This window comes from Daldinia loculata (genome assembly GCF_022478755.1).
Source record: "Daldinia loculata strain CBS 113971 unplaced genomic scaffold F4817scaffold_14, whole genome shotgun sequence".
NCBI lineage: Eukaryota > Fungi > Ascomycota > Sordariomycetes > Xylariales > Hypoxylaceae > Daldinia > Daldinia loculata.
Window position 1 is genome coordinate 199944 of NW_026054868.1, and position 14109 is coordinate 214052.

The 14109-nt window shown below is 46.3% G+C and overlaps 4 protein-coding genes across 4 annotated transcripts; 3 read left to right on the forward strand and 1 right to left on the reverse strand.

The window, feature by feature from the left end:
- The first annotated feature begins 1572 nt into the window (after positions 1-1572).
- F4817DRAFT_48984 (uncharacterized protein) lies at positions 1573-3832 on the forward strand. The gene is made up of 2 exons (XM_049307546.1): positions 1573-2543; positions 2595-3832. The coding sequence occupies exons 1-2, from the start codon at positions 2015-2017 to the stop codon at positions 3797-3799; spliced, it is 1734 nt and encodes a 577-aa protein (XP_049160698.1). The 5' UTR covers positions 1573-2014; the 3' UTR covers positions 3800-3832.
- Positions 3833-4434: 602 nt separating this feature from the next.
- Positions 4435-6190, forward strand: F4817DRAFT_364040 (NAD(P)-binding protein; the record flags this gene model as incomplete). The annotated part of the gene is made up of 1 exon (XM_049306705.1): positions 4435-6190. The coding sequence occupies exon 1, from the start codon at positions 5150-5152 to the stop codon at positions 6188-6190; it is 1041 nt and encodes a 346-aa protein (XP_049160699.1). The 5' UTR covers positions 4435-5149.
- A 2067-nt stretch (positions 6191-8257) lies between these two features.
- On the reverse strand, positions 8258-10270 carry F4817DRAFT_314259 (uncharacterized protein; the record flags this gene model as incomplete). The annotated part of the gene is made up of 2 exons (XM_049300377.1): positions 8258-10003; positions 10064-10270. 2 exons carry the CDS (start codon positions 10268-10270, stop codon positions 8258-8260), a joined length of 1953 nt encoding a protein of 650 aa, XP_049160700.1.
- A 1959-nt stretch (positions 10271-12229) lies between these two features.
- On the forward strand, positions 12230-13899 carry F4817DRAFT_332429 (glycoside hydrolase family 17 protein). Its single transcript, XM_049302645.1, has 2 exons — positions 12230-12785; positions 12854-13899. Exons 1-2 carry the CDS (start codon positions 12569-12571, stop codon positions 13606-13608), a joined length of 972 nt encoding a protein of 323 aa, XP_049160701.1. The 5' UTR covers positions 12230-12568; the 3' UTR covers positions 13609-13899.
- Positions 13900-14109: the final 210 nt, after the last annotated feature.

Consider the following 14109-nt stretch of genomic DNA (forward strand, 5'->3'; position numbering starts at 1 on the left):
ACTATGTACTTAGGTACCTACTTAGGTACGTACCTTATGGCGGGTCTCGGTCATAGGAAATGGCCGGGGTCAACCGGCACCTGGTCAACTGCGGGGTGATAAGTGATTCGATGGTGCGATAGCGCGATAAGATTTGACGTTATGGCAGCATGATGTGCGGGGTAAAAGACAGTATAATAGCATGTACCTGTTAGGATATAACCAAACATCAGCAGTGTGTAAAATATGTAAACAACTTAAATAGGTAACTTACAATAGGTCACCAGATCCAAGTTTGCTATTTCTCCAATCATAATGCCATATTTGCTCAATGTTTATTGATTGAACTATATCAGACTTGCTTGTGGTTTGTTTTTCGGAACGCGTCAAAGTGCTTGCAGCTGTAATCACGCTAAGACATGATTGGTTAGGTGGTGACCGTGAGCGATGATTCGCTCATGCAAGCACTTAACCCAACGACAACTCATAGGTTAAATATCTTATTATGATTGGTCAAGAACTTATGATCGCATTCCTTCCGACGCTACCATGACAAGGGGGGGGAGGGGTACAAAGTGACAGAGGGAGTTACCATATGTAGTACGTACCCTTTAGATACGGAATATGTTACTGACTCACTTATTCTTTGGCTGTCCAAGTCACGGACTTATGTTGGTATCTAGGGAGCAAGAATCCCTTTCCTAGTACCTAAGGCATATATAATCAACATACTACATACTATCATATTGTTGTACTTTCTCGTCCAAGTGCATTCCTAAAACAGGCTATTATAAAGTTTAAAAAAGGTATTGACCCTTGCATTTTGGTCTGTCGTACAGAGACCAGAAACGAAGCAAATCCATTGGCTTTTAGAACCTCTCCTGCGACATCCCGAAGGTGGGGGGGTCTCAAAAGTGAGATCTAAGTGGCTAAGTGGAAGGAGTAACCAGAGAAGGTTGAGATGGTGCAGAGCTTCCCAGAGTTTCCCAGCCTCTCAATTTCGTACAGCTGTTTCTCTACTTCCTCTACTTCTCGTCTTACCACTGGCCAAAGTTGTCGTTCATTCGTCCATTTTCCTTACCCACCTCACTGCGCTTTGGAACTTACCGGCGCAAACGAATCCGCTCCCCTTCGGTTCGTAAGAGTCTAGTTACCCTCTTGCGCAATCCTTGGGAGTTCATCTTTCGCGACGACATCGTTCGATAGGATCCTAACTACTGGTAGTTGAGTACACAGCCTTGCTACTATACTCAACATACTCAAATACGCTCGATCAAGTCAATATTATAAGCGTGGAACTTTATAGCCCAACCAACCTTGACTACTTGCGAAATCGCACTGTTATCGTGTTAATCCCAGCATTAACACAGCGTTCAACTAAGTTGCCGACCCAACTTACATACCGACATACCGACATACCAACACAACATACCTACCTCTATACTTCTAGTCGCTTTAGTTAGTATCGCCGACGATAGCATTCCGGACGACTAGATTGAATACTCTAGACGACCCCAGAGCTTACCTGGCCGGTCGCTTCCGATCTCAATGCGCCCCTTGGTATCTATCGAGACTCACAATCACGTATCACTTCTCAGCATTACCATTGCGCCTAGCACGTTCCTCGTCGCACTAGCCTTCACTTTCGCCTTTTTCTTCATCTACCTCGTTTCAATCGGCCATATACCGCTACGGAATATCTTACCTACCCGCTTTCCTCGGTTTTCCTTCAGGGTGCCGTCATCTATTATACCGCGACCGGGACCGCAAATCGAGCCGCTACCAAGACGAAAGGCGCTGCCACCCATTCAAAGATCGCATCGACAGAAAGCCCTGCCAGCATTACCTGCGCCCGGACCAGTGACAAACTCAGAAAAGTCTCTTATCCACTTACCCTCCAACCGGGCGCAGACTTCAACTCAAAGTTTGCGCTCGTTCTTTTCCTCACGTACCAAACTAGCACTTCCAAGCTCGACACCAACCTCAACTATAAGTATAGATAGCATTCCGAAGCCAACCAGCCAAGGCGCTCTTAATGAAAATGACGTCTATGTACTCCGAGAACAGTCGAGACGACACAAGCTTCGCGACTCCGATGTCACCGTCGCGACAGAAACTGTTCGGGTTCCCACCAACCCATTTAGGCTTTGGCTTCTCGGACGAGGACCTCGACCTGCAAGAAGAGAGCGACATGGACGACATGTCTCTGTCAGATCGTAATTACAGCCCACCGGCGTGGAAAAGGCTTGAGAATGGAGATCGGTGGTACGGTAATTGGCGCGAGAGTAGGGACATCTTGGGCGGTTTCGACCAGCCGAGGCGCATAAATCATACCAACAACAGCATCTTCCAGAACGATATCTTCGAGGCAGCTCGTAGGACGCGTCTGCCAACAGGAAGTTTAAGTCCCGAAAAAGGGGTTACACCAGAACCAGAGAGCCCAACTGAGGATGATACTCTCGTCAAATTGAAGAGCCAGTCGCCAGCTAATGGTCATTTAAATGGAGGAACGACACAAAACGGTATAATAGCGTCTATGTCGCCTGGTGCTTCTAGGGATAATTGTAAGTTTATCAAATTGATACATCCGGGCAGCCATGCTAACTTCAACTTAGACATCCGATTAGCGCTGCGTGCTGATATCCAACAGCGAACAGAGCCCATTGAGGCTGCTGTCAATTTCCTAAGATCAAAATCGTGGGGAAATATTATCGTCGCAACCCTCGTCGCGTTCTTATCAATGACCGCCATCCGGACGCTCTTTCAACCCGCGCCACCGCGACCGTCGCCTGATTTGGTCAAGGTGGCAGGTATTGCGCGCTCCTTTGAACCATTGATCTACTACTCGGAGAATGGCGTTTCCCAGGTTGGCGATCTTCAAGCAACCGGTGTTGCTGTGTGGGATCTCGGCGAGAGTGTTCGGTCAAGTAACATGACATCGGCGCCTATCATTGTGAAGTCGCTTGATGAGCTCTCAGAAAGCTTAAAGACTCTGGCTATCGAGCTTACAAAGTTTTTCTCTAATGTTGACGGTGATATTGACAGCATACTGATTGTGATGGATTGGGCGCGGCGAGAGTTATCGCAGGTGCAAGCCGTTCCAAGCCAACCTCTCTCCACAGCATTTGCCAACATTCATACCCTGCTCTCCGTGGCTGGCGTTTTCGAGAATCCGAACACAGGTATGCCGACGCGATTAGGCGATATAGCGACAACTATGTTCGGTATGTCGCATCCGCAGCGAACTCGTTACGCGCTCCAACGCACATTTACGGAATTCCTATCGGTCCTAGAAGAAGCAATCGAGAACGAGCTACACCATTCGCTATCACTGTTCGCCCTTTTCGAAGCTATCGACCGTCAGTTCCTAAACTTGGCACGTGTCGTCGTGCGAGAGTCATCGCAACAAGATGAGCAGCACGCTGACTTCCTCTCCTCGTTGTGGACACGCATTTTAGGGCCTAAAGTAAGCGAGGTCAAGAAGTATGAGCGTAACCGCGAACTACTTCAGAACGTGCGTGAGAAGACAGTGCGCAACAAAGGCATACTGGTAGAGCATAATGGAAAACTGCTTAGCCTAAAGGCCAACCTTGAGACTTTGAGACGGAAGCTGGTTTCGCCGCTAGTACGAAGCGTAAACAGCAGTACCCTCTCGCTCGAGGAGCAGATCAAAAGCCTCGAGGACGTGGGCGTATACCTCGAAAACTTACGCGCACGGCAAAGGGGCAAGCTAATAGAGATGGTACACGGTAGTGCCAGTGCCAGGGCCAGTATCTCGGGAAGCGCAAGATTAATCGATAACCAAGGAAGTTGGGCTTGATGGAGTTAAAGCGGGAATATAAATAAGGATTTTGGGTTATCCTGTTGCTTATTGAAGCTCCGGAGTTAAAGTTGTTCGTACAGGTCGTGCGGGTAAGTTCCATTTCATTCATATATACCCACTATCTGTCAAGGGGCCATCTTTGTTGACTTTAGCAGGCAGGATACGTACATAGAGTGGACCTGGAAGTTCTGGTATGGTGTGTACAGGTGTACGGTATAGGGTGTACGGTATAGCATATTTACTACCTTGGTTAAACATTGATTGGGAAGCCCTTTTTTTTTTCTTCCTCGCCCGGCACAACGGAAGCGGAATATAATAGATATCACAAAGCATCGTTTTTGTGAAGCTCAAAAGTGGTCAACGCCGATAACATAACCCCTAAAAGAGACAGTTCGGTGTATACGGCCGAATCGCCGATAAACCATGTCTCAATTCTCCGTTCTGATCCGACGGCCATAAAACCAATAGAAGCTGTCATATATCTACCACCTATCTTAGGTACCCATGAGCCTCCGTTACATATGCGGTCATATTTTAGCCCAACACTGCACCAATACGCTATTGCTTTATATAATCATGTCGAAAATTATTCCCATATTTCAATAAAAATAGTCCAAGTAGTGTGCAGCGAAATAGTTAGGTCGTCTGTACGATGTGCTAAACTCCGGCCGGGATGTTCCTTATTTAGATGTTTCTCTAATTAGATTTTCTTGAGTAGCTAAAATAAAGGCCGAAACCAGTGCTTTTACAAATCCAAGGGGTGGAGTTGTATTTCGGAGGACCGATTAAATACCTCCTAAAACACCAAAAAAAGGGGCCGGAGAATCACGGGATCAACTGGCGATGGACACATCATTATGCGGCCGATACAGGCGTTAAGATAGGGTGAGTGTCTTTGGTCGCTTACTAACTTATTGTGGGAGTTGTATGTTCAATGGAAGTCTATCAGTAAACTAATTACTGACTTGATCAGTAAAGACGCCATACCCCTATCTCTACGTGAGCTAGACTTATACATGAGTAATCACCTATCTACCTCTTGTATATAATCCGTCGTGCGTTCGTCATCAAGATGGAATTTAGTCTGCAGAAACAACCACACACTTGCAGCTGCATGCAAAGCGCACCTTAAACCCGGGTGTGCAACCATAGATCATCGGCATATTGTCAACCATACTGAAGGTACATTTGTGCTTATAAGACGGCTGTTGTCTATAAAATCCTTCGATTAAAAACCCTGTTGCTCGCCGCTACTCAAGTTGACTACGTTCACCAAGACTACTTTACTCACACACACCTCCTTAACTATCTGCCGAACCTTGCAAATACCCCTTTATCAACTTAAACATGGCTGCCCCTCAGAAAAAAGGCACTATTCTCGTCACCGGCGCTGGTGGCTACGTCGGTGGACAGATCGTCAGGGAGGCCTTGGAGTCCGGGTATAATGTACGTATTACGGCGCGTACAGAGTCTTCCGCGGCCCGTACTATCTCTCACTACCCCTCCTATGCCGCTTCTCTTTCTTCTACCATCGTCCCAGACATGACGGTCCTTGAGTCCTACGCCGCGGCTTTCGCAGACGGGTCTATCGAGGGCATCATCCACTCGGCGTCGCCCCTGAACCTTAATCCTCAGGACAACGTTCGCGACCTCCTTGACCCCGCTACCAAGGGTGCGACGACTATCCTCGAGGCCGCGCTGAAGTACGGCGGCGGTAAGGTCCGGCGCATAGTGTCGACCAGCTCGTTTGCTGCCGTCGTGGACCCGGAGAAAGGCACGCGGCCGGGCCACACTTACGACGAGAAGGATTGGAACCCCGTGACGTGGGACTTGGCGGTCAAGGCCCAGACGGTCATCGCGTACGCGTCTAGCAAGGCGCTCGCCGAGCGCGCCATGTGGGCGTGGATAGACGCCCACCCGGACGCTAGCTTCACGCTGGCGACTATCTGCCCGCCGTGGGTATTCGGGCCGTACGCGCACGAGCTCTCGAACACGGCGACGATAAGCGAGTCGGTCGTGCTGCTCAACAATATCATCGACAGCCCGTGCGTCCCGCCCTTCGACTTCGGCGGCTACGCCGACTCCCGCGAGGTGGCGGCCGCGCACATCCGGGCCCTGGAAGTCCCGGAGGCGGCTGGGCAGCGCTTCCTCGTCGGCCAGGACTTCCGGTACCAGGCGGCGGTGGACGCGGCGCGGGAGGCGCTGCCGGAGGCTCGCGAACGCCTGCCGGTTGGGAAGGTGGGGGATTGGTCGCCGGAGGAGGCGTACCGTGTTGATGGGTCTAAGGCGACTAGGGTGTTGGGGCTGAAGTATGGGACTTTGAAGGATACGGTTGTTGAGACTTATAAGGAGTTGTTCAGGGCTAGGGCGTTAGAGGCTAAGGCGTAGTGGATTGGGGGGTGGTTGTTGGGTTGGGTAGGATAGGAGAAGGGTTATATGTTGAAATATAGTAGGGTGAACAGAGTATATATACGGCGGTCGTGTTGGAGGGTAAGGTCGTTGATCATCCTGATATATGGTGTGGAATAAATATTTAACTGGTGGGTACCTATCTTAGGGGAAGAGTAAATAAATACTGTTTTGGACATCTCACATTCATCTATTAGCATGTCATTCTCTACCTCAAATCAAGCAAAATAGGGGTAAATAATAGGGGTCAACTAAATATATTGATCCAGCCCGGTCAGAGCCTTAAGCTATCTAAGGTCTCTTATCATGAGTATAGGCAAGGCCTGAACACTAAATATATCTCCTAAGTCTCCCCTTGCTCTCGCCCAAAGTCAAATGATCGCGTTCATTCAAGGAATCAAATGAGATATCGTTTCAAGTCGGTTTCGCAGCCTTTTTCTTGCACAACTCACACAATGTTGTGTCGTTGTACACGCGGGAGGTCTCGGTAGGTCTGCACCGTGGAGTACCGTAGTCGGCGCACTGCCGCTTTGTGATCCTCTCGGAGTAGATAGTATCTCCGCAGCTATCATTTCTGCACCTGTATACCCTGGTAGTGTAGGTACACATGTTGGCTGTACTGGCAAAGGTTGTATAGGCAGGTACGTATGGGTTTCGTGGTCAAGAGGTTCTTGATAGTAATGTGGTGGGTAACTTGATGGTTGCCGTGGATTGGGTTGCTGTATTTGGTGGAACTTGTTGGTGGGTAGGTAGATGTAGTTGGTTTGTCTGGGTAGAGAACCATTCTGAGATCTGGGGAAGCTGGTTTATATAATTCGTAGAAGAAGAAGGTAATACAATTCAAATCTCATGATCTGTGATCCGCACAACTAAACCAAGATAATCATGATTAATAGCACAACACACGCAAGTAGTAAGACACGAATCATTATAAGATATAAATGCATGTATAAAGCAAGAAGCTAACTTATATAGCTACTCATGCTACGTAAAAAAACTCATCGCACAGGGATATCGAATCCCGCAAGTCCCGTAGGTTTGCCATGGTTAGGATGAAAACTCATCATACTAACCCACGAATATGAAAAAGAGATCACATCTTCTGTTTCTCGAACTTGCTTTCTTTCCCCTCTTTCTTGCAGCCATCGCAAATAACCCCCTTTATGACCTGAGTTCTGTCACTAGACACGCAGTGAGGAGTGCCTTGCTTCCCGCATTTGTCCCTCTCGGTTCTGGCGATGGAGAGGATTTTCTTGCACGTCACGCATTTAAAAACGGTAGCGTGCCAGGTACACATGGTGTATTTGCTTCGAAGGGGTACTTCGAAATGTGCGTGGTGTGGATAGGATAGACGATGGTCGGCTTTGCGATGGCGACGAAACGGTCGAAGTTGAATGTGGATCAGTCGGTTTCTTTGATGAGATGATCGAGTGCTGGCGAATGTAGAATGTATAACTAGATCAGAGGCCCTTTTGCTGCTGAGGAGAAGTTGTTTATATATTAGAGGGTACGTAGATACCTAGTAAAGGAACAGAAGAAACGTGTGATTTAATTGTGAATAATACTTTATTACACCGCAAGTATACACGTGGAAACAGCGTATATGACTGAGATAAGTTGATGTAGATGTGTCAATTCTAAGAATCACTTTAATAAGGTGTACTAGATACCTGGCTTAGATCATATGAATGGGTGCTTTTCACTTTATGAAGTAACTATACTTTGTCATGGTGAAGCCGATTGGGCATGTACATATCATGCTTCATAACATAAGCTCTTAGTAGGTAGGTTTATTTTCAAGGAGTAAGTAAAGAGTAATAAAATGACTACTGAATTACACAGAAGCACAACCCTGACTACCCATAATACAAGTAGCCATCTTAGCTACCTACATAAGATAATTATTAGTAGGTCTCCTAGTACCACTCACGCATAGTCAGGAAGAACCACCCCAGCTACTGATTATGTTGTCTTGGCAATCTTGTGAGGATCTTTGTAAGACAATAGTTTCTAACTTAGGTACCTATATTTACCAAGAGTCACTCTTTACCAATACTTCATGTCGCCCTTGACTTTCGTAACCATACCTTCGGCTTCTACGGCCTCTCCTATGCCGAGCTCACCCGCATGGCCATCCTCTGTCAAGATATTTCCAAACCTGACCATCCGGTCACGTAAGTGTCTCGACCTCTCGCTATCTTCCAAGGTAGACCCTCCATATGGAAGACTGGGACAGTTATATCCGTTTCCTCGCAATAATGTTGATACGTTCATGAGGAGATCAGGTATCCAGATGTTCAAGTCTAGTAACAGTTTTGCGATACCGGCTGCGAACATGATACTTGTAGAAATGATCAGTACTGCCATCCAGCCTCGATTATAAACAAAACGAGTGTCAGCTCGCGTGTACTCGCCGTCCACATATGTAAATGGGTCGTGCGCGTAAAAACCATAACTTGTGATGTTAGGGAATTTCTTGGGACGGCCTTCGAATGTGATGCTGTATCCATAAACGGCGGCCCAGTAGCTGTTCAGCAGTTGAGCTAGCCGTAGAGAAAACGTAGTATTCCCAACATTTGTGAGGTCCATTTCATAGTTGTCCGTGGTGAAAGGGGCGGCGGGAGACTGTATATAATTCTGCAGTACCCCAGGCATTCCACTCCTGTGCCGTTGGTAATCAGCCGCCTCTACTAGATGTGATAGAAACTGGCTGGACATTTGTTCAAAATCATCTTCAGGGCATGGGTCGAGTGTAGTCCATGCGTTAGCTCGACGGTTCACACTATTTTGTGACTTCCTTATTCGATCAAGTTTGCATTCCCATCCTGTACATTGAACAGACACCTCGACGTAGGTCGTTGCTAGGCTGCAATTAACTGCGGTGGGGTTCGGGTCGGAGTCACTACCCACGTTCTCGCTGCGGTAAAAGATTCGTCGTAGAGGGACATCCTCCCCAGGCTTCGACTCGCAGCGCTTTTTCAGATCATCATTGCTCGTAACTGAAAGAATCCAGCCCCATACACTTCGTACACCTTGTGCGGATGAACCATCGTTAACGGCCAAATTCGAGACCGGCGACTGAGAAGTTCCAGAGAAGGTCGGAAGTGTGGTTTTATTGACCCAATATTCATCATCATAATCCTTTGCGTACATCAGTTCCGGACACTGTATAGTCCAATAGGATGTTTCCATTGTGAATGAAGTGATGCCAGTATCTGGGATGTTGGCTGTAGGAATCCCAATAAGTGAAGAATATTGTGCATTGGGAATATGGTCGGGGAGAGATATCCATCCACTCGAGTTATCTCCAGACGAAATATATCCTGGCATGCCCTCGATCATCGGCACTTTGATGTTTGCCCAAGTATCCTGTTGGCCGTCTTTAATTGCCTGAGGCGACGCAAGAGAAGCCAGAAAAGCTGTGTTGATATTGTCAAACACTGCCCCATAATCACCCATCTTCATTCCAAGAGGGAACGATGCTCTGGACAGGTCCAAGTAACCTATCTCTTGTTGAAGCACAATCGGGATGTCCTTGTATTCTCTAATTCTCAAAGTGGCTTGTCCACCAAGAGGCGAAAATAACCATATTCCGAGAATACATGTGCTTAGGACTATAAGGTGCATAAACTGGCGCTCAAATTGTGTCGCTACCGCATTTCCCAACGATGTGCTACCTAGGATTAGGTCCAAGAAACCGATCTTTGCACCTTCTTGCAATCTCCAGAGAGCGAACGAACGTATGGCGCTTCCTGCAATGAAAGTATATAGAACTGGGAAAACTGTAGGGCCCTGTGGAGTGGTAATATTAGCTACCTAGATTGAGAGTATGGTGTTCGAAGGGTTGTCTACATAACGAGATGCGGTATGCAGCTTTGGAACAAGGTCAGTTTTCGGTGACTGATCGCTGTGAGCTACGAGGCCTGCATAGACAAAAAATAGACAAGTTAGAGAAATATAGAGAACATTGACTGAGATCTGCCAGGGCCGGGATTTTCCAGATTTTAGACTTTGAGGGCTCTCAGGCCAGCCTTCGATTTTCGTATAGCGAGCGACCATGGCAATATCACGCTGAGTGGTGTGAAGTAATAAGAATGGCGAATTTTTATCATTATTAAAAGGTATATTATCTGGTGGGATACAGGGGAAGATATAAGTGATTCTTCGTGTTGCAGTTGCTAAAAACTTCTCATGCTGTGTACCAACCACATGGACAAAAAAGGCTGGCAATGGGGGCGACGTCTCAGAGTAATTTGCAAATAGCATCACTTACAGCAAGAAGGTTAGGAAGGGCTGAACTATTAGTTCGGTATGCGAAAACAAGTACGCATTATCCTTAACGGTAGTGTTCTAATAATATAACTTGATATAAAGTAGTTAAATCTAATCGCCCGCGCCTGAAGGTCATCAGTGTTGAAGTTATCGGTATCCTGCGTTTTAAGATGCACAAAGCTAGAAGTTGACCAATGACACTCGATAGATCAGTGTGAATGACCTCTAGCTTGTAGGTAACCTGTACCGCATATCCAGTTACCTACTTCTATCTTGAAGATACTAAGCTCTCAACAGTAGGCATAATATAGCTCTGTATAATGATGCTGAGCTGGTTCAATAGCGCTATTCAAGTTTGAACTATAAGGAGTACGAGTTCTGGGCATTCGCATCTAGCACCCGTAAGGCAAAAAGCTTCAATAAAAAAAAATAACAGGTAAAGTTGAGAAATACCTTTTTGAATCATCAAAGTGATGCGGCCTTGGGAACAACTATAAGACGGAGAGTAACTCAATAGGAAAAGGCTCTGAGATTAGTTTCTGAAATTATGACTTTTCTGGCTAATCTCTATGTATTGATTATGTTCCATGATACTAAAAATAGTAGAGTGTACGGATTAATTGGACGTTAGTTAAGGGGTATGGGGGAGATTAATACTTTAATACATCTAAGTTGGAGGTCTTGTTAGAAAGCTAGACTCTTTTTCTGGGGCTTGCGCATTCGTTGACACACTTTTTGCAAGTTTGCAAGTTTGCAACTTGGCGATAGTTATATCGATTCCTTGTTTTCAGAATTGTAAAGGTCCACTTTTGACTCCTGAGATATTTTAAGGCGGGCGGTGGGCGGGTCTGATATACATAAAAATGATCTACCTATCAGTCTATGCACTATGTACGGATGTCCCTTTCAAAAGTTTTTTCCATAGGGAACCCTTGTCAAGATTGTCGGCAGCTGTCCCGTGCTTGGCAACACCTGTCGGATAATTCAAAGATGTATACATTACTATTCCTAAGGTTTAATATTGAGTTTTACAGCCATATATTATATTAAAATATAATGAAAATTAATAGATTTAAAATCCTTCCTTTTATTTTTATAAAATCGCTTTCCACAAAATTTTACGATTTATTTTAAAAAGGTAATATTTTATTAAAATAGTAAAGTAAAATTAAATACGCATGCTGTATAGGTGAGCAGCTGCTGCCAAGCATGGTCAAAGCTTGACAGGGGTGACAGGGGTCTCCCTATGGAAAAAACTTTTGAAAGGGACATCCGTACGTACTCGAAATAATGGATATATGCAATACATAAATAATCTTGACTCGTTGACAGATCCAATCAGAACTGAGATTCTTCACATATGTTCTAGTTAGGTGCCAAGTTGGAGCTTATTGGACAACAGTAAAAGCATGCACTATTTTTATTAAAATGCATGTTAACTGCAATCAATAAATGTACCATCAACAACCGGCTCGACCGTTTTTACGAAAACCAGGGCTGCCAAGTTTTCTACACCTACATAAATACGCGTCCGCGCAAGCGATCCGGCCCTAGCTTCGTACAGTATGCGTTGTCATTTGTCGAGCTTGATTGAGATTTGAGGCTGAGCGGCATGTGGGTCGATAATACGAGCTCAGGGGGTTATGGCGCCGGCAGATCCACCGGCCTCCCACTGATCTCTCACTGGCAGACTGGTCACTGGCTGTGGAGCTTCTGGAAATTCCGGGACAGACGAGGACGAATGAGGTTATCCCTGTAGGTACAGGGTGTAGGTATGTACAGGGTATCGGCACAAGGGATGTTGATGCGATCCGATTTTCGATCCCTTATCCGAATAAGTTGTTTTTTTGCAGCTTCTAGAACCTGCTGATCCCTTTATTTATATCTCCTTCCTCTTGATTTTTTTTTGCTTTCTTTGCTTCTTGAGTTCTAGTCAGTAGAGTAGACTTAATAGAGTTTCTTTAATACTCATTCACTCGTTACTCTTACACCTCATCGCTGCAATATTGTAGCTGTCATTCGCTTTGCTAAATAACTTTTGGTCTTGGATATTTAATACAGTAATAATTATATATATCTTACAAGATGCGCTTCGCTTCTTCCGTCCTCGGCCTCGCGGCCACGGCTAGCACCGCCGTTGCTGCTGCTACTGCTGCCAACACTGGTATTAAGGGATTCAACTACGGAGCTTTCTTCCTTAACCAGGCCGCTAAGCAGCAAGCCGACTTCGAGTATGAGTTCAACCGCGCCAAGAACCTCCAGGGCACAAGTGGATGGACGAGTGCCCGTCTCTACTCTATGAGTAAGTTAGATTTCGGACTCGAATTAATCTATATAAATATCTGTTTTATACTTACTCTTTGTCAACAGTCCAATGGCAAACCGCAAACACCGTTATTAGCGCTATCCCGGCGGCCATCAACACCAAGACGACCCTTCTCTTGGGTCTCTGGGTTTCGGGCGGTGACCAAGCTGTCACAAACGAAATCGCGGCCCTGAAGGCTGCCATCAGCCAATATGGATCCGCATTCACCAACTTAGTTGTTGGTATCTCTGTTGGTAGCGAGGATCTCTACCGTGACGCTAGCGGCGAAGTCGGCGTCGGCCCCCAGAAGCTCATCGACTGTATCGAAAAGGTCCGAAGCGCCGTTGCTGGTACTCCTCTTGCCGGTGTGCCCATCGGCCACGTCGATACCTACGACTCCTTCCTGAACGGTACCAACCGAGCCGTCATCGACCACATCGACTGGCTCGGCTTCGACGGCTACCCGTACTGGGAGCAGAGCTTGCCTAACAGCATCGACCACGCGCACGAACGATTCTATGACGGACTCAACAAGACTATTGCTCTAGCTGGAAACAAGCCTGTCTATGTCACCGAGACCGGATGGCCCGTATCTGGAAAGACTGTTGGTCAAGCCGTAGCTAGCCCCGCAAACGCCCGCATCTACTGGCAAGACATTGCCTGCAGCCTGATCGCGCGCGGTGTTAACCTGTGGTGGTACGACCTTCAGGAATCTCAATGGGGACAAGCCTCACCAGATTTCGGTATCTTCCCCGCCGGTGACCTTAACACGGTCAAGGCGAGCTACGATCTCTCTTGCGTAAGTTTGATCCTTTGTTGATATACTTATTTTTCATAACGACTAACAATTCCATAGTAAATGCCAGTGTTATGAAAATAGAGACACACAATTATATAGACTTCCTTCGCATAGATATTGTAATCGTCATGGTCTCCCCAGAGCGTTATGGCGTTAATACCCGTTGTTATTCAGCTGTATGGGTATAGAGGTTAGACTAGTTCCGTTGCCGGCACGGTGATGGGAACTCTTCGCTTGGATATGTATATATATACAGTTAACTCACTGCGCTACATAAATATATTCTCTGGGCTAGTTGGCTCAACTCTATAATCCTTCGTGCTCAGTGAAGTTCTAGTATGTGAAGTATTTACTCCTGTAAAGTTTCATACAACTGTTAGTCGGCGCACACTTAAAGCTTTGCAGTTTCGTAATTTTTAGAATTCAACTGGTAAAGGATTAGTGTAACCTCGATTCTAGATGATTTTCAGAGTGTTTACAAGCCCTAAGACCCCAGCAAGAACAGTTCAGAGTCACAGTTGG

What these genes read in the sequence shown, in the direction of transcription:
- F4817DRAFT_48984 (XM_049307546.1), top strand. Translation starts at nt 2,015, where the DNA reads ATGAAAATGACGTCTATGTACTCCGAGAACAGTCGAGACGACACAAGC. An exon ending in TGGTGCTTCTAGGGATAATT is followed by an intron (nt 2,544 to 2,594) that starts GTAAGTTTATCA and finishes ACTTCAACTTAG; the next exon opens with ACATCCGATTAGCGCTGCGT.
- F4817DRAFT_332429 (XM_049302645.1), top strand. Translation starts at nt 12,569, where the DNA reads ATGCGCTTCGCTTCTTCCGTCCTCGGCCTCGCGGCCACGGCTAGCACC. An exon ending in TGCCCGTCTCTACTCTATGA is followed by an intron (nt 12,786 to 12,853) that starts GTAAGTTAGATT and finishes CTTTGTCAACAG; the next exon opens with TCCAATGGCAAACCGCAAAC.